The sequence below is a fragment of the Saccopteryx leptura genome, chromosome 1 (genome assembly GCF_036850995.1).
Source record: "Saccopteryx leptura isolate mSacLep1 chromosome 1, mSacLep1_pri_phased_curated, whole genome shotgun sequence".
Taxonomy (NCBI): domain Eukaryota; kingdom Metazoa; phylum Chordata; class Mammalia; order Chiroptera; family Emballonuridae; genus Saccopteryx; species Saccopteryx leptura.
The window spans coordinates 105644744-105672453 of record NC_089503.1 but is presented as its reverse complement, the minus strand read 5'-3'; the positions used below and the strand labels follow the sequence as shown (position 1 = coordinate 105672453).

Genomic DNA, 27710 nt, shown 5'->3' with positions numbered 1-27710 from the left:
AACCTGCAACCTTGATGTTTTGGAACAATGTTCTATCTGACTGAACAAACCAGCCAGGGCCTGGAATGCCTTATTTTACAGTTTCTGTGTTAGTAGTCATGGTAATAGTGTGTTTCGTTTTCCTAAGAGTAATGACTAAAAACCCATGCTAATCTCTTTCCTGGTTAACCACACCTGTAATCGGACTGTCTACTTACAATAAACCCCCTGGAGACATCAGTAAATGTAAGAGTTGATCTGCAAACCAACTCTCTGAAGTCATGTTCTTTGTTGAGTATTCATCTTTCAAAGGCTACAGAAGAAAACTGTTCAAGACTATACCTGTTCTTCTGTTCTCCAGGATCATCACCACCACTGAGCTCTTAGAACCAGCAGGTTTCATAAGCATTTAGCATTTCTTTTTCTGTTGTTGAAAAGAAGCATTTAATAATTAGCTACATTGTTAGAGTCCTTATGTCCATACTTTCATTTACCTGATTTCTGCCACTTGAGTACTCTTGTTTTAGCACACTACTATTTGTTTTATGATATGTCAAATCATGTTTTCTAAAACTAACATAGGTAGAGATACAGGCCCTCCTGCCTGTATTCGATCCTGAATACTGCCCAGACTGGGACTATTTACCTTTTTATTTTATTTTTTTAAGGAAAGAGAGAGACAGAGACAGGAAGGGAGATAGATGAGAAGCATCAACTTGTAGTTTCAGCACCTTAGTTGTTCATTGATTGTTTCTCATATGTGCCTTGACTGGGGGCTCCAGCTAAGCTAGTGACCCTTTGCTCAAGCCAGCAATCTTGGGCTTCAAGCCAGCAACCATGAGGTCATGTCTATGATGCCACACTCAAGCCAGCAACCCTGCACTCAAGCTGGTGAGCCCACATTCAAGCCAGATGAACCCGCACTCAAACTGATGACCTTGGGGTTTCGAACCTAGGACCTCAGTGTCTCAGGTCAAGGCTCTGTCTACTGTGTCACCACTGGCCAGGCTGGAACTATTTACCTTTTAGCTTCCCTGTGTGCCTTTGGATTTGATTCTGTCATTTCAGCCTCACTGCTGAATGAGTAGTAGCCTCAGAGCTTCCACCCAATACACCAACTTCTCTTCAATACCTGAAATAAATGTCCTAGTAATTTTTGTGCCAGATTACAGGAAAAGTGATAAGATAAAAATAAACCAAGGGGGAACTGTACACTTAAAAATGGTTAAGATGGACCCTGGCTGGCTAGCTCAGCGGTAGAGCATCGGCCCGGCGTGTGGAAGTCCCGGGTTCGATTCCTAGCCAGGGCACACAGGAGAAGCACCCATCTGCTTCTCCACCCTTCCCCCTCTCCTTTCTCTCTTATCTCTCTCTTCCCCTCCCACAGTCAAGGCTCCTTTGGAGTAAAGTTGGCCCGGGCGCTAAGGGTGGCTCCATGGCATTCACCTCAGGTGCTAGAATGGCTCCGGTTGCAAAGGAGCAACACCCCAGATGGGCAGAGCATCACCTCCTGGTAGTCATGCCGGGTGGATCCCTGTTTGGTGCAGGTGCATGAGGGAGTCTGTCTCTGGTAGTCATGCCAGGTGGATCCCTGTTTGGTGCAGGTGCATGCGGGAGTCTGTCTCTCTGCCTCCCTGCTTCTCACTTCAGAAAAGTACAAAACATACACACACACACACACACACACACACACACACACACACACACACAAAATGGTTAAGATGGTTAATTTTCTATTATGTGTATTTTACTATAATAAAAATTTTTAATAAATAAACCAAAAAGATATTTGAAGTCACATTTTATATAAAACTGATATCTATTGAAGTATTAATACTAAATTTAAAAGCAACCTTTTATATTAACTATATTTAGAAACTGAGACCCAGCAAGATTAAGTGATTTGTGCAAGGTGGGAGAATAAAGCCCAGTGTTTTCCACATTAGTCTATATTGTTTTGGAGTTATATCTTCTTTAATTACTCCCTTGACCTAAGCATTAGCCACAACTAACCCTTCTGTCTATTTTATCTTCCTTTGTAATTGAATCATAATTTGTTCTTCAGAACCATGTATAATCAGTTGTCCCCTTTTCCTGGAAATAGGAGTTATTGGGTAAGTCTATGTGCTAATAGTGGGTATACTGGCTTGAAAAAGTGATCAAGTGACTTTCTTCTGAGAGGAAATAAGACTTTTTTAAAAAAGATTTTATTTATTAATTTTACAGGGCAAGTGGGAAGTGAGAAGTATCAACTCATAGTTGCTTCATTTTAGTTGTTGATTGGTTGTTTGTTTTATCAAGCCCAGGGTTTCAAACGGCAACCTTAGCATTCCAGGTCAATGCTTACCCACTGTGCTACCACAGGTCAGGCAGGAAATCAGACTTTTTTATGTCTTACATAATGGAGCCAGTAATTAATATAGTCTACATGAGAACTTGCTACCCAATTGCTCTTCAAAGCCTGTCAGGTTTCTTATGATATCTAATGATGTCATCCAGATGTGTAAAAATAATACAAATATATATGTACTAAGTAACACAAAATATCATCTAAATTGTGTGGCAGAAATGTTCAAAGGATTTCTGTGCAATTATAGTTCACTTTGTAGCTAAGCAAACCTCTTTTGTAATATTGGAAACTTCATCAGTCATATTTCTGTTGTGTTCATGTAATATAACAAACAACTCTATGATTTAGTAATTTACACTAACAAATATATTTTGTCTGTGGGTCAGTGAGGGTGGCTGTAGTTCACTCTGTACTTTGGTTCAGTTCTGCTCCACACGTCTCATTCTGGGGCATGCTCTTCTCATAGTGGATGATAGAAACACAAGTGATCAAGTCCAACCACACATATTCCCCTTGACCAAGACCAAAAGCAGTAGGGCAGGGATATATACCTAACCTGTTCTTGTGGGAGGTACTTCAGAGTCACTCAACAGAGGGCATAGATAAAGAACCCTATTGCAGGGAGGGAGTGAACTGGGGACAGAAATCAACCACAAAAAGATTTCAACCTTGTAATGTCAGTTTGATACTGAACTACATGTCCTTTTTGATTTCTGAATATTTGAGCAGAAAGCTAGGGTCTTCGTTTTCTGTTTTTTGTTTTTTCCAGCTGTTATCCTTTTCACTGTTACCCTTTTTCCTGTCTGACAAGTGACTCAGCAGTGTCACTATTACTTAATGTGTGAGACCTCACAAAACACAACATAGGCCACTGGTTGATAAACTAAGGGGCTTGACTTTTCCCAAACTTTACACAAGAAACTTGATTTGCTATTTAACTAAATTTATTGCAGAAGCCTCATTGAAAACTTGTTCTTACTCAGCACAGCTTAATCTACATTCTTGAGTACTCTGTGCCCATTCTTGAATGAACCAATCCAGCCTGGCTTTATTGTTTTTCTCTCTCAACTCACCTGAAGAACTCCATGAGAAAATAATATATTTGCCCTTTTACTTATAAGTGAATGATGACAGTGTCTTAGATCTCAATTATTTGCTTAAAATATATCTCTAGGGTACATGTATAAAGAGCCCAAAATACTAAAATTAACAGATTTGTTTACTTAGTTGTCAGTGTCCTATTCCCAAAGTTTGGCATTTCGATCCTAATTCCTAAAAATTGCATGGTTTGGTAAACCATAATTTTTTTTTTTTTTTTTTTTTTTTTTGGAGACTGTGTTTCTTTACTTCTTAAAAAATAATTGCATATCAAAATAGATATCGGGATGTATTTATCTGTGTAAAGAATGTGTTAGAAATGTGACCATATTGCATTTATAAATATTATTGTAACACTACACAAATTGAGTAAATAACCCACAACATTAGTGGTTCAGCTTAAGAGTGATTCATTTATTGGTCCAGTCATAGTCATTACTCAGAAATAATTCACAACAGACTCAGATATCCTGGAGAGATGATAAAAATAGGTGGATAAATATACCAATTTAGGGAATTGTCTGGAATGTTGTAATGCCTTGGAGATGACATCATCATCTGGTAGTTGTAAATAGGACTCTGGGTGCTTTCCTAGGTTATTCAGTTACATAATTCTTTTTTTTAATCACTACCTAAGAAACAGTTCTGGGACAGTTAATGAAATGTTACTACATGTATCAAAATCAGTAAGAAAACCCAGCTATTGTTCTAGAATTAAGAGAGCTTATGATGTTTCAGACAGTATCTCATCTTATGTTTGTAAGCCAGTATTGCCTCATGACATTTCTTCTATTATTGTCTGGAAGGGCTGATTAAAGTTCTTATTATTTAACCTTTGGTTTTTATGTTTCCATTTATTTTCTCTTACATAAAAGATCCTGGTTCTTAACATTAACATACATTATTATTTTTATCTTATAATAGTCATGAAATATATTCAAAATAGCTATTCTAATATTATTACTAACAATAACATTACTGGATGAAATTTAAACGTTAACATTTCTTTGCAGCTCTTTTTATCTTGAAATTATATTGTCCTAAGAATGTGCTGTCCAAATACAATGTTTAAAAATTACTTGAAAAGCTATCTCTATGTGGTATGTTGCCAACATGATATAAAGATAGTACATTTATATTTTTGTTTTTAAATATTAGAGATTATTTTTCTTATTTCCGTTTGATTTAACTTTATTTTTGAATATGTAAAACACTTACCTTATGTTTAATTTAACACCAAGTTAAAACTATGTAACACCATACAGTCCAAGGAGTCTGTCACCATCCTTTGCCTAAAGGTAACTTTTTATTAGTTTTTGGTTTACTTCTGTGTTTCATTTAATATGTGAAAATATGTATATATAATTGTATTCCCCTACTTCTTACAAAAAAATGTATCCTTTTTTCTTCCCAGTTCACAGTACTACACAGAAATCCTCCACACTTCTTTTACATTATCGCAGATACTGAAGTTAGTAATGCGGGCTAAGAATAAGTGCTCAGGAGTCAGGCTGCCTGGCTTCAAATTTTGTCTTCACACTTGCTAACTATGTGACCTTGAGTAAATTATTTAACTTCCCCAAACCTTCATTTGCTAATCTAACAATGGAGATAATAATGGGATCCACCTCACAAAGTTATGTGAAGATTAAATGGGAAAAAGCATTTGAAAAAGAGAACAAAAAACCTTAATGGTGACTGACACATGTAAGTGCTCAAAGCAGTTAGCGGTTATCCTTTCAGCGCAGTAATTCCTGCTGTTGCTACATTGTCAGGGGCTGGCCCAGGCTATCCTGCTTTCCTACCTGCCAGCTACCCACCGGGCCCTCATGACATAGTTTCTATATTTCAGACTCCACTGAAATTGCTTCCCTAGTCTAGAGCAAATTACCTGGCCTCAGTTCTCACCTTTGATGACCCTTCATTAAATTTTACCCTTAACTGGTTACAAAATAAACATCTCTCCCCTGTTGATTTTGTGTCTGTCTAGTTTTTCTCCATCTTTGTCACCAACTGGCTCTTTTCTCTTGTCTCACCACATAAAACTACCTCTGTCTAGTTCTGGTCTCCCTTTGCCCTTCTTTTTCTAAACTCTTTCCCTCATAGAATTAATATAAATGACTGTCTTGTGGATAACCTCCGATTTTCTTTATTTTTAGCTGAATGATGTTAGTTCTCTTTCATACCCGTCTCAGTTAGTGCCTGTCTCCTGGGCACCTGTGTGGTCACTTCAGTAGGAACATGTCCTACACTGGCCTTGGGCCTTCTGCTCGCAGACCCTGCTGAGAATCTAGTGAAAACTGTATTTACACACACACACACACACACACACACACACACACACACACACACGTAAAATTTGATATGAAATTTCAGGGGGGGCGGGTCTATAAAAATCTTATACTATTTATATTTAATCAAGGTTAAGAAACTCTATCTTGGGGGATTTTGTTCATTGATTAGAATTTTTATAAAAATAAATTCCAGGTCTGCCAAGTACACTTGACCTTTCAGTAGTTAATCAAGTATACATCTACACAGATTTTTTTCCTACTACTGCAGTGTTATTAAGACTGAGCTTATCTTGCTTTTTATAAACTTCATCACCACCTTCTTAATCACTATAGCCATCATCTTAGTCATTCAACCTCAAAAATTCAAATCATCTTCTATGATCCTCTAGATTAAGTATAATAGAAGCCCCAATATATAAGTTTCAAGTTAATATAAATATATTATATTTTATATGGTATAATTAATAAATGTTTTCCATGCTGTACTTATGGATGACAAGTCTAGATTTCATACCACAATGCCTGACAAATAAAAAATGCTCAGTAAATGTTAGCTGCTATCATTGTCATCATCATCGCCTTCACCATCATCATGTGACATCATTTGTCTTCCCCAGCAATAAGAGACAACTTTCCCAGTATCTTCTCAAAGTGGAAAACCCAGCCAGTTGCATTTCCTTAACTGTTAAGGATATCAGAATCTTTGAATGACTACTTTTAAGCTTAATATTCTTCAGCCAGAAATTATTAGCATCTCTTAAAACTGGAGCTGATTAATAGTAGTCCAAAAGATTAATAACTTAAACCCTGGCCGGCTAGCTCAGCGGTAGAGCATCAGCCCGGCATGTGGAAGTTCCAGGTTTGATTCCCGGCCAGGGCACACAGGAAAAGCACCCATCTGCTTCTCTACCCTTCTCCCTCTACTTTCTCTCTGTCTCTGTCTTCCCCTCCCACAGCCAAGGCTCCATTGGAGCAAAGTTGGCCCGAGCACTGAGGACGGCTCCATGGCCTTGCCTCAGGTACTAGAATGACTCTGGTTGTAACGGAGCAATGCCCCAGATGGGCAGAGCATCGCCCCCTGGTGGACATGCCTAGTGGATCTGGTTTGGGCACATGCAGGAATCTGTCTCTGCCTCCCCGCTTGATTAATAATTTATACAATTTTTTTTAAGTAAGAGGAGGGGAGATACTGAAACAAACTCCCGCATGTGCCCTGACCAGGATACACTTGGCAATCCCTGTTTGGGGTCAATGCTTAAATCTATCAAACTATTTTTAGTGCCTGAGGATGACCATTGGACCAATGAGAGGGAGAGAATGGGGAGAGAGTGGGGGGAAGAAGCAGATGGTCCTATGTGCCCTGACTGGGAATCAAGCCCAGGATATCCACACACCAGGCCAGTGCACTATCTACTTAGCCAGCTGGCCAGGGCCTACAATTGATTATTTAATGTTATGTATAAATTAGTGTATTTGTAATTTTATCAAATTGTAATTTGGTAGTAAAAAGGTTGATGCCAATTTAATGTTTAACTAGCCTTTGTAAAAGGCTAAAACATAAGAAATGAAAACCATATCTCAGATAATTAAATCCTGGTCAAAGGTTCCTAACTCACCAATTTGCAAAAACTTCACATTTCTAATCACTAAATTTGAAACAGTGTTTTTAGGAATGTAATTACTATAAACCCTGAAGTTTCAATAAAGTAATCAAAGTTGGTTCATTTGTTCTGTTCAAAATGTTTTGAAGATCTATTATTTTCAATCCCCAGATTCAAATATCTATTCATCTTTTTCTCTAACATTTCTTTCTGCATCAGTAAAAAATGTTGCTGTGAAATAAAGCTCTGTTTCACTACAGCTCAGCACTCTGGTCTTTGTCAACTTAGACTGTGCCAGTTCTAATCAATCACTCAGATAAAATAAAACTAAGAAATGAGGGCCCATTAATAAATAAAACACTGAAAAACAATTTTTAGTACATTAGTACTTTACACTGTGAACACTACTAAAAATGGATTAGGTATATGAGCTATATTAAATTAGCATAACATGAGTTATCCTAATTTTAAATATTAGATTATGACAAAACCGTATTTCCCTGTGTATAAGATGCACTTTTTTTCCGAAAAATTTTGGGTCTAAAAACTGAGTGCATCTTATACAGTGGGTATAGATTTTTTAACTTGCATTTTCCACTTTTTCACACTTGTTGTCTTAGCTCTCAGTGATTCACACTTGTTACCGGTATATTAAGTAGGTTATGTTTTGCCACATTCTGCCCAGAAATGGCTCAGAAAAGATTTTCGTACAGTGCTGAATTCAAGTTAAAAGTAACCCAGTTTGCAAAAGTGAACGGAAATCATGCTGTTGAACGTAAGTTTGGTCCTCTTCTAGCTGAGGAATCAATCTTAGACTGGCTACAGGAAGAAGAAACCCTTCTGAAAACGCCATGGCAGAAGGTCATGAGGGGCAAGTCAGCAAAATGGCCTGATTTAGAGAGGGAATTGAAGATACGGATTGAAAAGCAAAGGACAATTGGAATTCCTGTGTCCACAAAGATGGTTCAGCATGAGGCAAGAAGAATTGCTGATGAAAAAGAAGTTACTGATTTCAAAGGAGGACACAATTGGTGCTTCAGGTTCATGAAACAGAAGGACTAAGCATGCGTACACTCACCAGACTTGCCCAAAAGATGCCTGAAAGCTATGAGCAGAACGTCCTTAAATTTCATCATTTTGTCATTCAGTGTTGGAAAAACATCAGTTTGAGTTGGGACAGATTGCAAATATGGACGAAGTCCCCTTCAATTTGATGTCCCAAGTAACAGAACTGTTGATAAGAAGGGGTGAAAACTGTAACTGTGAAGACAAGTGGACATGAAAAGTGGATACAGTCGTTCTAGCTTGTTGGCTGACGGAACAAAGGTGCCTCCTATGCTGATTTTCAAATGCAAAACAATGCCAAAAGAAGACATTCCTCAAGGAGTGATTGTCCCCGTTCATGACAAGGGTTGGGTGGATCAGGATGGGGTGAAGATTTGGTTTGAGAAAGTTTGGAGAAGGACCAAAGTGGGCTCTTACGCAAACCTGCCCTATTGGTGCTTGATCAGTTCAGGGCACACACAACAAAACACACAAAGATTGCTGTAGAGCGAAAAACAAAACTTGCTGTCCTACCTGGAGGCCTGACATCCCAGCTCCAACCACTTGATATCAGCATTAACAAGCCCTTTGGAGATGCCATGAGAGATGAATGGGACCAATGGATGAAATCTTCTGGGGACAATTTGACACCAGCAGAAAGAGTGGAGAAACCAACCATAAGAGAAGTGTGTACCTGGGTGAAATGATCCTGGGAAAATATCAAGATTGAGATAGTTGTCAAGTCATTTAAGAAGTGTGACATTTCAAATGCCATAGATGGAACTGAGGACGAGGCAATATATGAAGACAGTGATTCGTCATCAGACACAGATGAGGACAAGCTAATGGATGAGAGTTTGACAGTGATGAGGCATTGTATGAATTTTATGATGAATAAGACTTGATTTCAATAACTTTGTGTAATACTTTTTTTTTTCTTTTCAAATTTCGGGCCCCAAACTTAAGGTGCGTCTTATACATGGGGAAATACAGTAAGTTTTCAAAGGGAAACTTGAGTGTGCTTTTTGCATGTTAACTTAAGGTCCTTGTTTATTGAGCTTGGATTGATGACAGTGCCCTTCACAGGGAATGATGTATACCTAAACTGATTTCATTTGCAGCCATAGGTTTTTGCCTCAGTTATTTCTATTACTGATTTCTCAGGAGATGATATAGTTTTGGAGAATGCCTACACTACAGAAATCAGAAAGAATAGGCAGGACAATATATATACTGTAATACTTGATAAAATTTTTACTTAAGAAGTAAAAATACCACTTCTTTAAATACTGGGTCTTGGGTCTCAGTCTCTGGAATGCAGATGTTGTCATTTTTTTCACACTGTTATGAATTTATTGACGTGGGATAACTGTGGCTTCACATGTTAATTTTAGGTTCAGATCCACCATGCCTTTGTTTTTCAGACAGAAACCGTGCCAAGCTTCAAAGCTTTTCTTTCTGTGATGGTGTGAGTTTTTGACTGATCGCTTAAAAAAATACATATCGTTTGCTTTAGGTTCTATTATGCTTCCCAGGACTTATTTTGTAGGCAACAGTTTGGGGTTTTTTTCTGTATATATTAACCTGTACTTGTTCACATCAGATCTGTGTTGCCAAAATTGCAAAAGTCTTTTCCGCTATGTAATTTAACACAACATTTTCAACAGGAAGAAATTTTATCTGTCTGGGAAGCCAGTCATTTTTGTCTATGAATTAACTGCCTCACTTAGTGATATGATTTAAATAATATTTGGTGTGGAATCATTGGAAAGATATTACTAACTAGCCAAAACGAGATTTCCTCACAGAAAACGTTGCATTCCCCTCATTAAATTGTTTCCCCAAAGGGCCCAACTCCCCATTCCGGATTTTCCAGCTCATCCAGTACAGAAGCGGCTCAGGTTTACTCTTATGAACAGAAAGCACATTATCCAGTTGCCAGTTTACTTAGACATAGTTTGGATATTTCGACTGGAAATTCTGCATATTTGTTAAGTGATCCTTTTTCCTTTCAGAATGATGGGTGGCTACTATGTGGTCTCTATAAAGGAAAAGGGAACATGTGACGAGTTGTCTCAGTTTGTGATAATAGCAGATATAGAAAAATATACACAATGTCCACTTACATTTATAAGTCTATAACTTGTAGAGTACAGCGATCCCTCATATACCGCAGGGGTTAGGTTCTAGAACCCCTGCAATAGGCGAAAATCCGCAGAGTAGCAACCCTATATTGATTTTATTATTTATATATATTTTAAGGCTTTATAAACCCTCCCACACTCTTATAAACCTTTTCCACGCTGTTATAAACCTTTCCCACACTTTTATAAACACTTCCTATGCTCTTAAACACTTTGTACTCCCTTAAACCTATGTAATTTTAACAACATACAAAATTCTGTGAGTACTCCCCAGTGAATATATGCTACATACTTTATTTTGATTTAATATTCTTTTAGTATGTTTTAATATTTTTATATTTTTTATATTGTTTTCAGATTTTTAGGCTAGAAAATGCTTATTTTACCACAAAATAATTAAAATAATAAATGTAAAAATACCTATATTCAGCAAAACCACATGATATAGCAAAAAAACCACAATACTAAATTAGATATAGACATTTAAAAATCTGCAGTACAGTGAGACCACAAAAAGTAAACCACAACATGGTGAGGGACGACTGTATAAGAGTACTCCACATTTTCTAATACTGTTCATGGAAGGGTTCGTGTTAGCTTCCATGGTAAGACCTTAAGCAACTAAGTACTGTACCTATGATGTTTTGTGCATGGTGCTACGCATTGTGGGGAGTGGAGGGCAGAGTGATATGGTGTCTACCCTCAGGAAGCCTTGATGAAAATACCTTTCTTTTCTAAAGCACAGTGTGTTAGAATGACGGCCATGTGTGTATCCAAACATGAAATCACATTGGGATGTTTATCATATATATGCAGGTAATTAAAGTGTGAAGAAGTGTGTTATAAATGATAAAGAGTTCAGGGAAGAGAGGTTTGAAGTGATTTATTTCTACTTGAAGTTATGAGGAGCCTGTTTAAGATCAAAGTGGCGTTTGAGTAGAATTTTGAAAAGATAGTTAGAATTTCAGCAGATGTCTAGGAAAGAAGCAACTTGATATACATTTGTATTTTTTTTTTTTTGTAGTTAAAAAAAAAAAAAGTTCAGAGTTTCTACTTCCAGATCAGCCATTCACTTACTAAAGACACTGATTCAGCCAGGTTGCGTACTTCCTCTTATCTTCAGTTTCCTCAAATATAAAATAGGAATTAGAGACATAGTTCTCATCTAGGGGTTTTAGGAAGATTGAGACACTGTGATATGAACATGCTTGGAAACTGTAAAGGACTGTACAAATGTTAGTGACTTTATAGTAAGTATTGAGGGTGACATGATCCAAAGGCCTGGCATTTGCAAACCGGTAAACCACATGGCCTAGAGCAGAAAATGTGTCAGGGTGACTATTGAGTCACCTGTACATACAGTTCTTTACTTGGGAAATAATTAAGTAGAAAAGCCTGTTATGATTTATGTTTACCCTCTCTCCCTCAAGAGATCATTTCAAAGGCCTTTAAGATGTTCAGGTAAAACTTGTATGAATTGCACATTAATTTAATCAAATTTATATAAACATGTACAGAATTAATTCTTAGGTAAACCACTTTAATGGAGATTATAACATTGCACAAAGATAGCTAATGTATCTTGTAATGTATATATTTTTTATAGAACAGTGTCTATCATGAGAATATTTGGTTTCAAGAACAAGTCTGCATGTTCTTGGGTAGATCCGCTCCATTGAACAAGAGAACAGGGTGTGAATTATTTAAGCTGCTTCCAGGGACCACCAAATCTCATGTTACAAGTAGCTTGTATAATAACTACATAAAATTGTTTTTTTAAGAGAAAGATAACCCTTGTCTGATGGGGTGTCAGAATTGACTCATATTCTTTGTTTTACATAAATTTAATTTTTAAAATGTGGTTAGGAATATTCAGGGTTCAGTAAATTTTTCGAGAAAAGAACAGAGGGAGTGTTTGGGCATGAAAGGCATTTTGAGTTGTACTGTGATTATCATAACACTTGCTATTGTCTGGTTTTTTGGACTCTTCGTTTTTCTGGACTCTTGTGAAATACAATTGGAATTACTTTTCTCAAAGAAAGGGACTTGGAAAACAGCATGTTCTGTGAACACTAACCTTTAGTCATTATAAAAGCTTTTGAGAAAAATAATCCTGAATCCTAATAGTGGGGTCATTTTATTTGGTGAATATTCTAAATTATCTCTTCTTTTACAGACTATCTTGCTAATCACGGCCGGTTAAATGAGTCTGAGGCCAGGCGCAAGTTCTGGCAAATCCTGTCAGCTGTTGATTATTGTCATGGTCGGAAGGTTGTGCACCGTGACCTCAAGGCTGAAAATCTCCTGCTGGATAACAACATGAATATCAAAATAGCAGGTAACAGGGACACAGCTGGCTCTGACGTGCTCATTGTGAGCCACTGTGCTGGGTCTTTGCAGAAAAAGAACTGCAGGCAGAGATTTGGAAGTATTTCTGCTGATAATATCATGCTTTCTCAAAAAAACAAGTGTGTTTTATTCATTTCCTTAGATCTGTGTGTACGAACAAGTAAGGGAAATAGGTTCGTTATTCATGCACACAGTGTCAGGCCTGTAATTGATGTCTCACTTGCATCGTCAGTCTGATTGTGTCCGGGTCTGTTTGTGGGGCTCTGCGGAGGAGCAGGACAGATGGGTCGAGAGCGGCAGTGCAGGTTGCTGGCGCTACCTCTGCTCCTGACTGGTGGCTGCAGTGAGGAGGAATGTAGATTATGATACAGGAGGAGTAGGTCCGCAAAGGCCAGAAATCAAAAAGGGTCTTGAGTGTCATGAAAAAGAATTTAGAGTTTATTCTGTGGGTCATAGGGAATCTAACCTACTGAAAATCTTGGGTGGGGAGAGGGTGAAGGGGGATTGAGGTAACAGGTTTTGCATGTTAGAAAGATGTCTCTCGGCCCTGGCTGGTTGGCTCAGCGGTAGAGCGTCAGCCTGGCGTGCGGGGGACCCGGGTTCGATTCCCGGCCAGGGCACATAGGAGAAGCGCCCATTTGCTTCTCCACCCCCCCCTCCTTCCTCTCTGTCTCTATCTTCCCCTCCCGCAGCCAAGGCTTCATTGGAGCAAAGATGGCCCAGGCGCTGGGGATGGCTCCTTGGCCTCTGCCCCAGGCACTAGGGTGGCTCTGGTCACGACAGAGCAATGCCCCGGAGAGGCAGAGCATCGCCCCCTGGTGGGCAGAGCGTCGCCCCTGGTGGGCATGCCAGGTGGATCCCGGTCGGGCGCATGCGGGAGTCTGTCTGACTGTCTCTCCCCGTTTCCAGCTTCAGAAAAATACAAAAAAAAAAAAGAAAGATGTCTCTCGCCTGACCAGGCGGTGGCGCAGTGGATAGAGCATCAGACTGGGATGCTGAGGACCCAGGTTCAAGACCCCGAGGTTGCCAGCTTGAGCATGGGCTCATCTGGTTTGAGCAAAAACTCACCAGCTTGGACCCAAGGTCGCTGGCTCCAGCAAGGGGTTACTTGGTCTGCTGAAGGTCCATAGTCAAGGCACATATGAGAAAGCAATCAATGAACAACTAAGGTGTCACAACGAAAAACTAATAATTGATGCTTCTCATCTCTCCATTCCTGTCTGTCCCTGTCTATCCCTCTCTCTGACTCTGTCTCTGTAAAATAAATAAATAAATAAATAAATAAATAAATAAAATAAATAAATAAAGTAAGTCTCTCTGGCAGCAGAGTAAAGAGAGGAGGGGCCCTGGCCGGTTGGCTCAGCAGTAGAGCGTCGGCCTGGCGTGCGGGGGACCCAGGTTCGATTCCCGGCCAGGGCACATAGGAGAAGCGCCCATTTGCTTCTCCATCCCCATCCCCTCCTTCCTCTCTGTCTCTCTCTTCCCCTCCCGCAGCCAAGGCTCCATTGGAGCAAAGATGGCCCGGGCGCTGGGGATGGCTCCTTGGCTTCTGCCCCAGGCGCTAGAGTGGCTCTGGTCGTGGCAGAACGACGCCCCGGAGGGGCAGAGCATCGCCCCCTGGTGGGCAGATCATCGCCCCTGGTGGGCGTGCCGGGTGGATCCCGGTCAGGCGCATGCAGGAGTCTGTCTGACTGTCTCTCCCCGTTTCCAGCTTCAGAAAAATACAAAAAAAAAAAAAAAAAAAGAGAGAGGAGGGAGATGCGGATAGAACTGATGACACGAAGATTAATAAGGAAACTAATGTAATAGTCCAAGTAAAAACATGTGGGTCTGACTGGAGCAGCAGCAGCAGAGGCTGTCAGTGTGGGACAGAAAGAGGGAGGTTTATTCTGGCCAGGGCTATGGAGAAGGTAATGGGCAGGACACAAAGGCTTAGCAAAACTATAAGTGCCAGTGCCTTGCTCTTGGATTTTGGGGAGCTGACCAGGAAATCACTGGTTGACTAGCCAGGTTAGATATTCACTGGAGAAAGTTTAGGGTGAACAGCTCCTTGGAATATAAAATACTAGAAAGCCTGGCAGTCATACGAAATGACCGCTGTTCTAGATATTATAAATTGTAATTAAAATGATTTGTACAAAGGTGTCTGCTAATTCAAACTGAATTACCCAGGGCAGGCGGCGAGGACGCCCCTTTGCTTAGTGCCCCACGGGGTTTCCCCCTTCTACTTGCTTAATTGCTTAAAGTAGAGTGCAATGAAGGAAACCACTGGCGATACATTTCTTAAGAGCCACCGCTAGCTCAATAAATAAAGGTGATTTAAATAATAAAATGTTAATTCACATGTCAAAGATCTCTTTGTACACAACATTTCTTGTGTAGATCTTTTCATCATTTTTAAGCTCGCCTTGCAGAGGACCATCAATTAAGAAAATCCTTTCTTGCCACGGTCAAATTGATTAGTTTCTAACTTGAAGTTTAAGGACTGACAGTGATCACACTTAATATTCATGTCAGAGGAATGCTCAAAAATTAAAGTTTCTACATTTGAAACTGTTTTAATCCTTTTTGCATTTCGGTCAGCATTACTCTGTTGTTTTTTTGCATTTCTCTCTTGCCTTTGTTCAAGGGACTCATTTTGTCGAGACAGGCTTTTTTGTCTTGCATCTGAGGCAAGCCTTGTTTCTCTATGCTCATCAGTCTCATTTTGCCGAGAAAGACACATTTGCTCTGCGACTGAAGCAAGCCTTGTCTTTCTCTGCTCAGTGGTTTCTTTTTGTCGAGAAAGCCGTTTTTGTGCAGCTTTAGCTCCTTTTCTCTCCTCTTCAGTGCTGTATTTTCTAGGAGGCATTCTTAAAAGAAATTACATTAAGACGTAGTTTTTATGTAAAACAGATGATTGCCAACGCAAACAAATGTTCACCTTCCCCCTGACCCGCTCAATTTGCGTTCAGCCGTGGCAACTTCACCCCATTGGCTAGTACAGTTACGCAAGCAACCAATAAGCTAACGGCGACAGACACTTAAGCCACATATAATAAAGATAAATTAAAAGCCTCTGGGGTAGAGCCTCTGATTTGCCCATTACTGGTTTATTTCTGTGCCATTTCCCATTCGTTTTTGTCCTGAGTATTTTAAGGAAGGTAAATAATTAATCTTTACTTACTTCACTTTAACTTTTATTTACTTTAATTTTAATAGTTAATTTTAAATGCTAATGTTACATATGTTACAAGGAGGTAATGGACTTTCTGTTCTACGACTTTTTTTTTATAATGGGATTGCCTGAATAAGACCAAGTATTTAATGAGACAAAGTTAACTTGTTATATTTCCATTATATATAAAGATTTGGATTGATTTGTCATTTATTTTTTAATTTTTTAAATTTATTGATTGATTTTAGAGAGAAAAGAAAGGAGAGAGAGAAATATCGATTGGTTGTTCCACTTATTTATTCATTATTGAATGTGTCCTGACCAGGGACTGAACCTGCAACCTTGACATATGAGGACCATGCTCTAACCAACTGAGCTACCTGGCTAGGGCTCTTTTTTGTTTTGATAATGCAACCCACTGCCTTAGTATTTCCATAGTTTCTTATGTATATTCACTTCTCTCATTTGTGGATTTTTCTCCATTCTTCTTTTGGCCCTTCCATTTGGTCTCATTCATTTCACTCTTTTTTGCCAACCTCTGTAATGCACATCAGTGGAATTTTTTTTTTACTTCTCTTTGAAAACAGTTGCTGCCCTAAAATTGCCCTCTCCAGAGAAGGCTCTTGTTTTTTGAACTCCTTAACTCTAGAAAGAAGGGGGAAACCCCTACTTCACCTTTGCATTCATCACCAAATAAAAATCCAGAAAACAATACCTCCAAGGGGTTGGGGAGTGTTTTCAGGCAAAGAAAGGTAAGTCATATGCTCTAGGAATTACAGAGTGCTCTGTCTTTAACTTCTCAAAATAGAATGTCCAGGTAGAACACCAAAGTAACTTGGAAACAAAATATACTCAGTTGTGCCTGGCTGTACTGCGTGTAATGTAGCTAGATAAACTGAATATTTCTAGTGTTATTGAGGTATCTAGTTTTTCATTTTTATTTTTGTTTTTGAATATCTAAACTTCAAAGGCCTTCTACTTTTTATCTAGAAGACGGGTAAAGTGTCCAAGGCCTAAAGTTCTCTCTAGTTAAGCTAGTATAACAGCTAACAGTTACTGAGCCTTCGCTGTTTTCAGGTACTCTGCTAGGCACTGGTTATTTAATCTTCACAGCAACCCTAGGAGTGGCATTGCTCTGGCCAGTTTTTAGATGAGAAAGCTGACGTACAAAAAGATTAAATAACTTGCTGAGGTGACCCAGATAATAAGTAGCAGACCTGGAATTCAAACCTAGGTCTCTCTCTGACCACAATGTCTTTGTTTCTTTTGTGTTGTAATGTCCAATCATTATTGTCAGTTATCCCTCAAGGGATACTCACTAACCAAATTTTGGGTTCCAGCATTCTGTATTTATCCATTTAGTGCCCTTGGTTCCACACCTCACAGACACACACTGTGTGTCTAAGCACTCAAATATCTTCTTACCCCATTTCTTTTTTTTTTCTGTCATACTCACCACCGTTTACCCCAAATTTGAGTAAATGCTTATTAATCATCTACTTATACTCCTGAGCTAAATCCTGGAGATGCAAATATTTCAAGACAAAACAACAGCAATGCAAAGCAGATCAACTCTGCTCTCACCTCAAGGAGTTAATCCAGAGCCAGACCTTCAAGTAAATATAACACAAGAAGTCATTGTCGTCAAGGCTAGGAGAAAGAGGGCTCAGCCTGGAGGAAGTTGTTAACTAAGACTTTCTGAAGAAGACATCTGTGATGGGAGAGGAGACAGTGGATTGAGGGGTGAGGTGCAATGGCCACTCTAAGCGAATGGGTCCGCATGTGCAAAGGCAGGAAGGCCAGAAAACACAAAGTATGTAAGGACCTCAGAGGGCAAACGTCCTCACCACCACCTATGGGATGAAGGTGCCAGCGAGGAAAAGGGGAAGCCTGGCAGGCCGGCCCGGCTGGACCCTGAAGGGCTCCACTGCCGTCAGAGGCTTAGGCATGTCCTGGCCGTGAAAGGCTTTCTGCAGGATGTTTATTTTTATCCGCTTTCATAACATTTTTATAGCCCTGCTTTCTTTTAAAAGCATCATTTTTTTTTCTTTTTTCTTTTACTTAGAGGCAGGGAGGCAGAGGGACAGACTCCTGCATGTGCCCTGACCAAGATCCACCTGGAAAGCCTACTAGGGGGTGATGCTCTGCCCATCTGGGGCTGCTGCTTCATTGCTCAGCAACTGAGTTATTTCAGCACATAAGGTGAGGCCGTGAAGCCATCCTTAGCACCCAGGGCCAACTTGCTCAAATCAAGCCCTAGCTGCTGGATGGGGAGAGAGAAAGAAGGGGGAGGAGGGAGAAGCAGATGGTCGCTTCTCCTGTGTGCCCTGACTGGGAGTCAAACCCAGAACTTCCACACACTGGGCTGACACTCTACTACTGAGCCAACCGCCAGGGCCTAAAAACACCATTTTCTGATTTTAATGGGTTCTTCTTGAATTTTAAATAAATCTAACACAAGTAGGAAAGGTGGGGCTCCATGGAAAAATTGTGAGAATATCAATAAAATATAAAATTATTCCCTCACATTATACTTTCTCTGTTTATTCTACTTATGCTAATTGCTAATGTGCTGGATAAATGAACTGCTTTATCATCTTATATGTTGAAATTGAAGAGAAGTACAAAGCAAAACTAGATTTAAATTAGAAGACTTATCTCTGTTTATAAAACAGAAAATTGCATACATAGTTTATTTTAATAAATACAGAAAGATGGCTTTGAAATCAGCATCTGATTTATGCTCCTACAGTGAGTGAAGATGTCAGACACAGTGAGCCGTGGACTTATCCACACCTGTGCAGAGGCCGATTAAGGTCGGTTAAGGCCCCAGATGCAGAAGAAAATATTAGGCCCCTTAAAAAAAAAAGAGTGGTAGAACATTGGCCCAGCTTGTGGAAGTCCTGGGTTCGATTCCCAGCCAGGGCACACAGGAGAAGCGCCCATCTGCTTCTCTACCCTTACCCCTCTTCTTTCTCTCTTATCTCTCTCTTCCCCTCCCACAGCCAAGGCTCCATTGGAGCAAAGTTGGCCCGGGAGCTGAGGATGACTCCATGGCCTATGCCTCAGGCGCTAGAATGGCTCCAGTTGCAACAGAGCAACGCCCCAGATGGGCAGAACATTGCCCCCTAGTGGGTGATAGATCCTGGTTGGGTGCATGCAGGGGTCTGTCTGCCTCCCCGCTTCTCACTTCAGAAAAAAAAATACACTGGCCGGTTGGCTCAGCGGTAGAGCGTCGGCCTGGCGTGCGGGGGACCCGGGTTCGATTCCCGGCCAGGGCACATAGGAGAAGCGCCCATTTGCTTCTCCACCCCCCCCTCCTTCCTCTCTGTCTCTCTCTTCCCCTCCTGCAGCCAAGGCTTCATTGGAGCAAAGATGGCCCGGGCGCTGGGGATGGCTCCTTGGCCTCTGCCCCAGGCACTAGAGTGGCTCTGGTCGCGGCAGAGCGACGCCCCAGAGGGGCAGAGCATCGCCCCCTGGTGGGCAGAGCTTCACCCCTGGTGGGCGTGCCGGGTGGATCCCGGTCGGGCGCATGCGGGAGTCTGTCTGACTGTCTCTCCCCGTTTCCAGCTTCAGAAAAATACAAAAAAAAAAAAATACAAAAAGGGGGGGATAAAAATACATGTTAACCATATTTTTAAATAAATAGAAAATATTATGTACTATTAATGTTAAAATTGCACATATGAAATCAAACTTAGTGTCATTAGAAAAAAGTGTAAAGTTGGGGTTTTTGTGGGACCCTTCAGGAGTCGGGGCCCAGGCAGGCGCCTGGTGCACCCGCTATTAAATCCGCCTCTGCATCTGTGTGTGTTCATTGCCTTACAAAATATAAGTGTGAGCACATTCAAAGAAGCAGAATGCAAAGAAATATTGGCTTTTATTAGTTTCAGTAATTGCCGTACTGTTTCCTCCTAGCTATTTTTGCTGTGATTTTTTTAGGCATAAAGTTCAGGATAAAGAGATGAAGGACATTTAGTTTTATTACTTAACTTCCCTAATCTTAAATGTTTGCACTAAATACTTAGGTAAGGTTAAAAAATGTATAGTCTGACATGTGGTGGCACGGTGGATAGAGTATCGATCGACCTGGCACATTGAATTCCCAGGTTCAAAATCCCGAGGTTGCTGGCTTGAGCGCAGGCTCATTCAGCTTTGGCATGGGGTCACCAGCTTGAGCATGGGATCATCGACATGACCCCATGGTCACTGACTTGAGCCCAGAGGTTGCTGGCTTGAAGCCTGAGGTCACTGGCTTGACTGGAGCCCCCTACTCAAGGCATGTATGAGAAGCAGTCAATGAACAGTTAAAGTGCCACAAATACACGTTGATGTTTCTTGTCACTCTCCCTTCCTGTTTGTTTGCCTCTTTCTCTCTCACTTGCTTAAAAAAAATGTATGAATTACTTGGAGAGAGTTTTCAGAAATATCACAGTTCAAGGAAGGCTTCTTGGCCCTGGCCTCAGCGGTAGAGCGTCGGCCTGGCGTGCAGGAGTCCCGGGTTCAATTCCCAGCCAGGGCACACAGGAGAAGCGCCCATCTGCTTCTCCACCCCTCCCCCTCTCCTTCCTCTCTGTCTCTCTCTTCCCCTCCCGCAGCCGAGGCTCCATTGGAGCAAAGATGGCCCGGGCGCTGGAGATGGCTCTGTGGCTTCTGCCTCAGGCACTAGAATGGCTCTGGATGCAACAGACCAATGCCCCAGAGGGGCAGAACATCGCCCCCTGGTGGGCATGCCGGGTGGCTCCCAGTCAGGCGCATGTGGGAGTCTGTCTGACTGCCTCCCTGTTTCCAGCTTCGGAAAAATGAGGAAAAAAAAAAAAAAAAGAAGTCTTCTTGTAAATAATGTGGATTTTTCAAGGTGAAGCTGTCTCAAACATTCAAGAAAACACACAGACTCCAACTGTACAAGGTTGATGAAACAGGTGTGGAAGTTAAGGATATAGAATTGGTCATGTCGCAAGCAAATGTGTCAAGAGCAAAGGCAGTTCGAGCCCTGAAGAACAACAGTAATGATATTATAAATGCTATTATGGAATTAACAATGTAATCATCTTAAAAGGAAGACCTCTTTTTTGGTGTTTCAAAAGGGTTACTACAGCTTGGTTTGAAATTTGTACTGTTTGTATAATTAATAAAGTTATGGCTTATTTAAAAAAAATAATGTGGATTTTGATATCAGATAGAACAGGTGCAAATTGTGGCTGTGTGACCTTAGGTTGATTATTTAACCTGACTGAGTCTAAGTTTCTGTATCTGTTAGGCAGAGATTAATTACTCTGTACTTTGGGAACATTGTAGGAATTAGTGATAATATTAAACATTGAGGGTAGTAGGTACAAGTATGGGCTCTGGAGCCAGTCTGCCTGGGTTTGAATGCTGGCTCTGGCACTTACTAGCTGCCTGGCCTTGAACACATTACACAGCCCCTCTGTCCTCCGTCTCCTTTTCTGTAAAGAGTGAATGATACAAGTTCATATCTCAGTTGTTACTGGTTAGTATTTGTAAAATACTTAGAGCAGTGCCTAGTACACAATGCTATTTGCATGATTGTTAAATGAATTGTTACTGGCACCATGTGATGTTCAAGTAAAGGTAGCTATTATTTGTATTCAATGTATAATTTAGTCCATGTAAAAATAAATCCTGAAATTGTTAATAGCCATATAGCCCCATCACTATGTTCTTTTTAAATTATCAAGTTTTCAAAACCTTATTAATACAACTCTCAGAGTAACAAGGAAGGTTTATCATTTATATTCTAAATTATCTCTGCTTGATTCAATTACAGTTTTCCCCTGAGAGACCTTCAGTGTAATTAGTGATATGTAATGAGCCTAATTAATCTATCTGACCTGTGCATCACAAGTCACTTGTCTTAGCGGAAGACCAGTGCTTCCTTTCTGAGTTGACCCATGATCTCTGAGTGGGCCATCACCTCCCATTGTTGTTTCTAACAATCTTCCTACTTACTAGAAGACCTTGAGACAGGGTTTCTATGTGTAAAATTCCAGTTTTTTGCCCTGGAACCAAAAACAGAGTGGGAAAGCCTGAGTCAGATTTCACTGGTAAAATATTTGTTAAACTCTTCCATTGTTATCCTCCTAGCACTAGTGTGAGGTGACATGTAAAAATAGCTTTGGCTCAGCAAGCACAGTGGGACCTTGTCCTCATCCTTCAAGCCCACTCAGCCTTAGCAGCACACTGAGCCTGGAATGTGGATAAGGCGAGCTCACAGGGTTGTGTTTCATTTTGTTTTGCTTTCCCCATCTCTGCCTCCGCACTCCATTTTGGGCTGAGGAAGATCATTTCTTTGCTTCTTAGCTCACTGAACTCTCTCATCAGACAAATACTGTTAGATGTCTACACAGGTCAGCAAGGTCCCATTTCATCTCAGCTGTGGTGATTGTTTCTGTGCCCTCCTGTCAGGTAAGGACGTGTGAAAGTCAGCTGTGCCGCTGGCCTGTTCTTGCTGGGACAAGTGTGTGTTGACTTTAGTACTGGCTGACGGCTGTGTAGTCTGTGCAGTGGGTCAGTATCACCTCTGCCGCTGGCCCACCATCATTTGTCAGCATGCATATCCTCTTAATAGTCTTCCTCACGCCTATCACAATAATTACAAAAGATGTGTAACTGTTCAGTGAGACTGTATATCTGAATTCTACTGGTAATTTTAGAAACAAGGATACATTTAACCCTTAAGCTGCTCTGTAGGAGGATTTTTCAAATTATAAATTAGACATCATAACATACTGCTGGAGTTTAAAAATTGCCTTGGTTGTGTTCATTCCTAGAGATTGTTTACCTTTCCTTAGCTTGAAAGACTGGTTTTCAATGTTTTGTTTTGTTTTTCCTTTTCTAAAAAAATACTTCGTTTGCCTAATGATTTCTTCTATTTGGTCTTTCTGTCATGTAAATAAAAATCCTGAAAGTATTTAGTAATTAAAACCATTTTGCAACAATAAACAGCAAGTGACGAGCTGTTTAACATCTTTTATACCATTTTCACAGCCTCTGTTTTTTCTCTTATTTCCTGGCTACTCCAGTAGAGGCCTTGGGACCAGCAGCATGCGCATCCCTTTGGAGCGTGCTGGACATGCAGAGCATGCAGAATCAGAAGCCCAGGCCTGGACCTGCTGCCTGGGGCCCTCCCTGCATGTCCCATGTTCCCCAGAGGGTCTGTGTGTGCTAGTTCCCCAGAGGGTCTGTGTGTGCTAGTTCCCCAGATGGTCTGTGTGTGCTAGGTCCGCTCTGCTGCGCTCCAGCACACACGGGTTCTCTGCTGTGCTTAGTCCCCGTCAGAAAGGAGGCATCAGGACCAGCTTGTTCGCTCTGTACCAGGCCTGTTGTTCCTAAAACATTGGCCCTTTGCTAATGGTGTGTGGGCATTGGTAATTTGTGTAATTTAATGACAACACTAATAATAATTGGGTGTTGTTACCAGGAAAATACAGCTCAATTAGTCACTTTCCAGATATCAAACAGAAAACAATAAGAGCAGTTCAAGTACTGTTTTCAAATATATTCACGGTCTGTTACTGGTTAATCAAATAAGAAATAATGAAAGGATTCAGCTTTTGAGACCAAGTTGATTTCTGTGAGAGTCAGTCAACAGTAATTTATCTTTTCTGTGATTAAATATCCCAAACCCTCTCCCTCATAAACATTTTAAGCCAAACATTTTAAGTAACCATGTAAGAGAATATGGCAATTTAAGAAAATCTCAAAATCATTGTTACAGTAAGACCCTGGAGTACATGCCTTAGTGTCACAGGATGGGAACATGGGTCATCTTCATGTGAAAAGGACAAGATCTATCTGTTTAACATATCATTCATCCTTAAAATGGAAATAGATTCCTAAAATGAATGTCAGTATATGTTTGGCATTTACTTTGTAAACATCTTAATTATTCTCAGTCGCTTTTTAGGGTGCTGTTAACAAAACATCTAGTATTGTAAAGAAGAGAAAGCCCTCACTTGTCATGGTCTGCTAGCAGAGAGATAAATTAGAAAAATCTCTGTATTTGATGTAAAGGATTTTCGTAGGATTTATGGTAGCCTTACACCCAGTTTAAAGTTGGATTAAACTTCTCTGACTTATGATATTCTTGAAACATCTGTGATATAGTGTGAAAGGACACCTGGCTTGGAGTTCTGATGACCTATATTTGAATACTGGCTTAAGCCACTTGGAGCTGTAGATATTTGGGCAAGTGAGTTAACCACTTTGATCTCCAGTTTCCTTCTTTGTAAGGTAAAGACCTCATAGGGCCATCATCATGCTTAAGTGAGATAATAAATGCAGAAATATCAAGTGTATAATACTTAGCCTAAGGTAGGCATGACACAAATGTTTTTGGATTTTATTAGACCATGTTAAAGGACAAGTTGTCATTTTGTTTCTAAAAATCATGATTCCTTTTTAATTAACTGAGAGGTGGGCAGGCAGGGAAGCAGACAGAATCCCACAAGCGCCCCGCTGGGATCTAACTGACAAGCCTCTACAGGGCGATGCCCTGCCCTTCTGGGGCCACTGCTCCATTGCTCGGCAACCTAACTATTTCATCGCCTAAGTCAAGGCCATGGAGCCATCCTCAGCACCCGTGGCCAACTTGCTCCAACTGAGCTAAGGCTTCTGGAGAAGAGAGAGAGAAGGGAAGGGGGAGAAGCATAGTTACTTCTGTGTGCCCTGACTGGGAATCGAACCCTGAACTTAAGCACACTCGGCAGACACTCTACTGCTGAGCCAACTGGCCAGGGCCAAAACTTATTATTTCATATTGAGAAGCTAAGAGATTTTTTGAGGATGATTTGTCTTTTTTCTGCTATGTTCAAAAAATGTTGAAAATCATGGTTGATCTAACAAATTCAACATATATTATGATGGAGGGTTCAAACAATTACTTTTACCCAAATTACAAATTACTGCAGAGGAAAGAAACTTCTTTATGTCACTGGACATGGGGACTCTAGTGCTCCGTAACCTACAGGTTCTTGCCTTTGTGCAGGAAAGAATTCAAGATCAGAGTCCGGGTGAAAGCCAAAGCCAGTTGTATTTAGGTTGAGAGAAAGAAGCCAGGACATGGGTTCCAGGAGACAGAACTGGGCGGTGAGCTCCAGAGGGGCTGCCACTGCCTCCGGCACCCCGCTCCTTCCCGGTTGCAGGTCTCACAGGCGCTACCCAGAAGGAGGCGTGTACGTCCCAGTGGGTGCAGCTGACTCATGCGTGGCTGTGCGCCACAGTCTGTCAGTTTGGGGGATTTTATGTGTTTCCAAAGGTGGGTTGGTCGTTCCTGACCTTAGTGGCACCAAATTCTGTCTCTGCTTACTGGTTGGGAAGGGGTCTTGTTCCTAATATGCTTCGTTCTAGAAGGGCCTTTGTCACCGTTGGCGCCCCCTTCTGCCTGTAGTGTCAGTTTTCATTGTAACAATGGTATAATGAGCATTGGGGTCGTTTTCGGGTGAATTTTTTCTCCATTTTGGATGGACCTGCTTTTAGCCAGTTCTTCTAGTTGACTTCTGTGACCACCACAGGAATTTCCTGCCAATTTACTTCTTTTTGATCATGTGTGGAGGTGGGACCTGGTGAGAGGACCTTGCAACTTATGGGACTTCTTCATTCCAGGTGTCAGGAGCTGAGCTTTCCCTAACTTCTTTCTGTCCTGCATCATTTTCCCTTCAGAATAGTTTCCCTTCAGAGTTATTCAATCACTAATGAATAAAAATAGTATCAAAATAATGCTTGACTGAAAGCTGGATTGGTGTGAAAAGTATCATTATGAACTGAGGGATTTTTAAAAATTTATTCATTTTAGAGAGGAGAGAGAATGAGAGTGAAAGAGAGAGAGAAGGGGGAGGAGCAGGAAGCATCAACTCCCACATGTGCCTTAACCAGACAAGTGCAGGGTTTCGAACCAGTGACCTCAGCGTTCCAGGTCGATGCTTTATCCACTGTGCCACCACGGGTCAGGTGAACTGAGGGATTTTTGAGAATACATATACATACAGATGGGTACAAAAGAAAATGTGTGTGTTTGCACATGAATTAGCATTTATACATGTGCTTCCTAACTGTCTGCCGATAGGGCCTAAAAGCAGTGACATCCCAGCTGTAATGAGCACATCTTTGTCCTAGTTCTGGTTTCCAAACAAAATTCTTCTGTACAGGAACCAAGGTCCCTTTGGAAAAGTGGTTGATTTCACAGCTGGGGCATGGAAAGTATAAGACAAGCCTAGAACACCTCCCAATTCAAAAAAAATAAAAAACCAGGGAAATCCTTAAAATAAAATGAAATTTTGAAAAGATGGGACATGTTGAAAAAATGCAGGAGCCAACCTGAATTAGCTCCTAGTTGCATAGATGGAATTATGAATATCAAAATAAATATCAGTATATCAATAATATTGACTTAGTCCCAACAATACAATAAAAAACTTAAGACAAATATGACAATATCATAAATGTTGATTAACTGACTTAGTAAATAATTAAAAGCGAAGAGAGACAACTCTTCTTTCTTTAAAGAAGACTTGCAATTAGTAAGTGGAGAGGAACTATGGAAATGAGCTCACCGTTGGAACACTGCAGTAATCACTGCTGTGGTCAGGATCTACTGATGAATCCGACTTAAGTTAGTGGGTGAGAGGCTGAGGAGAAACAGGTCTGTGTAGTCTCTATATTTTTCTAAAATATTGATAACAAAGGGAAAAACAGTAACTTTACAGGGGAGCAACCCAACACATGCCACCGTAATTAGGAGATCAAGGTTGACCCCACCAATAATTAGCCATAATACCATGCACCCCCGATACCATACACTGAGAAGAGCAATTCATCTCTGTGATGTTCCTGCCAAAAATTCACAGTCTTAATCTAATCATAAAATAGCAGCCAAGCCCAAACCAAGGGACAGGCTACAAAAGACCTGACCTGTACTATCTGTGGTCATGAAAGAGAGGGAACACTGAGGAGCACTTACAAATTGGAGGAGACAAGACCACTAAACGCATTGTGAAATCCTGAACTAAAGAAGGGACATTAGTAAGAGAAACTGATGGAATTTATGGTCTTGTTAGTAGTATTGAATCAATGTTACTTTCTTAGTTTTGATAATTGCACTACTGTAGTTACATAAAACGTTAGCACCAGGGGAGGCTAGGCAAAGAGCATGGGGAATTCTCCTTTATCTCTGCGGCTCTTCTGTAAGTCTAAAATTATTTCAGAATTAAAAGTTAAGCAATATCAAAGTGAATCCAACATTCAGTGGCATAAATTTTATGATAAACAAAACAAAATATCTGAGGGACATAACAGCTATCATTTTAGGTATTGACTTACAGATCAGAATATTATAGAAGAAATTAAACTGGAAGAATGTTTCCTTTCCAGCAAAGCCAGGCTGTGTCTGGGTCTAGCATAATAAGGAATGAATGCCCAAATAATTGTTTTCATAACACTTTCCAAAAATGAGATGAAAATATAGCATCTTTTGTTATCTTGTGTTGTGGCTTGACTCTCTTCTGTGTTTGCACAGTGGTTGATATATGTATGCACACAGCAGTTTAATGAAAGAATGCAGTGAATTTTGTCAGTAGGATGAGACATCAGTGCATTCCATTTGAATAAATGGTGACAAGAAACAAGTCCTGCACAGCTGTGCTCTTTCCACGTTTCATCCTCTTGCTCATCCCTCAT

At 40.5% G+C, this 27710-nt stretch overlaps 1 protein-coding gene across 6 annotated transcripts in view; it reads left to right on the top strand.

Moving 5' to 3' along the window:
• Positions 1–27710, top strand: part of SIK2 (salt inducible kinase 2) — a 142349-nt gene that overhangs the window by 59203 nt on the left and 55436 nt on the right. For 5 of the 6 annotated variants that reach the window (XM_066373351.1, XM_066373343.1, XM_066373308.1 and 2 more), the window contains exon 4: positions 12687–12848. In XM_066373351.1, coding sequence (XP_066229448.1) covers positions 12687–12848 — 162 coding nt within the window. Of the gene's footprint in view, positions 1–12686; positions 12849–22294; positions 22443–27710 lie in introns of those variants that run through there. The other variant, XM_066373318.1, reaches the window with a different exon arrangement.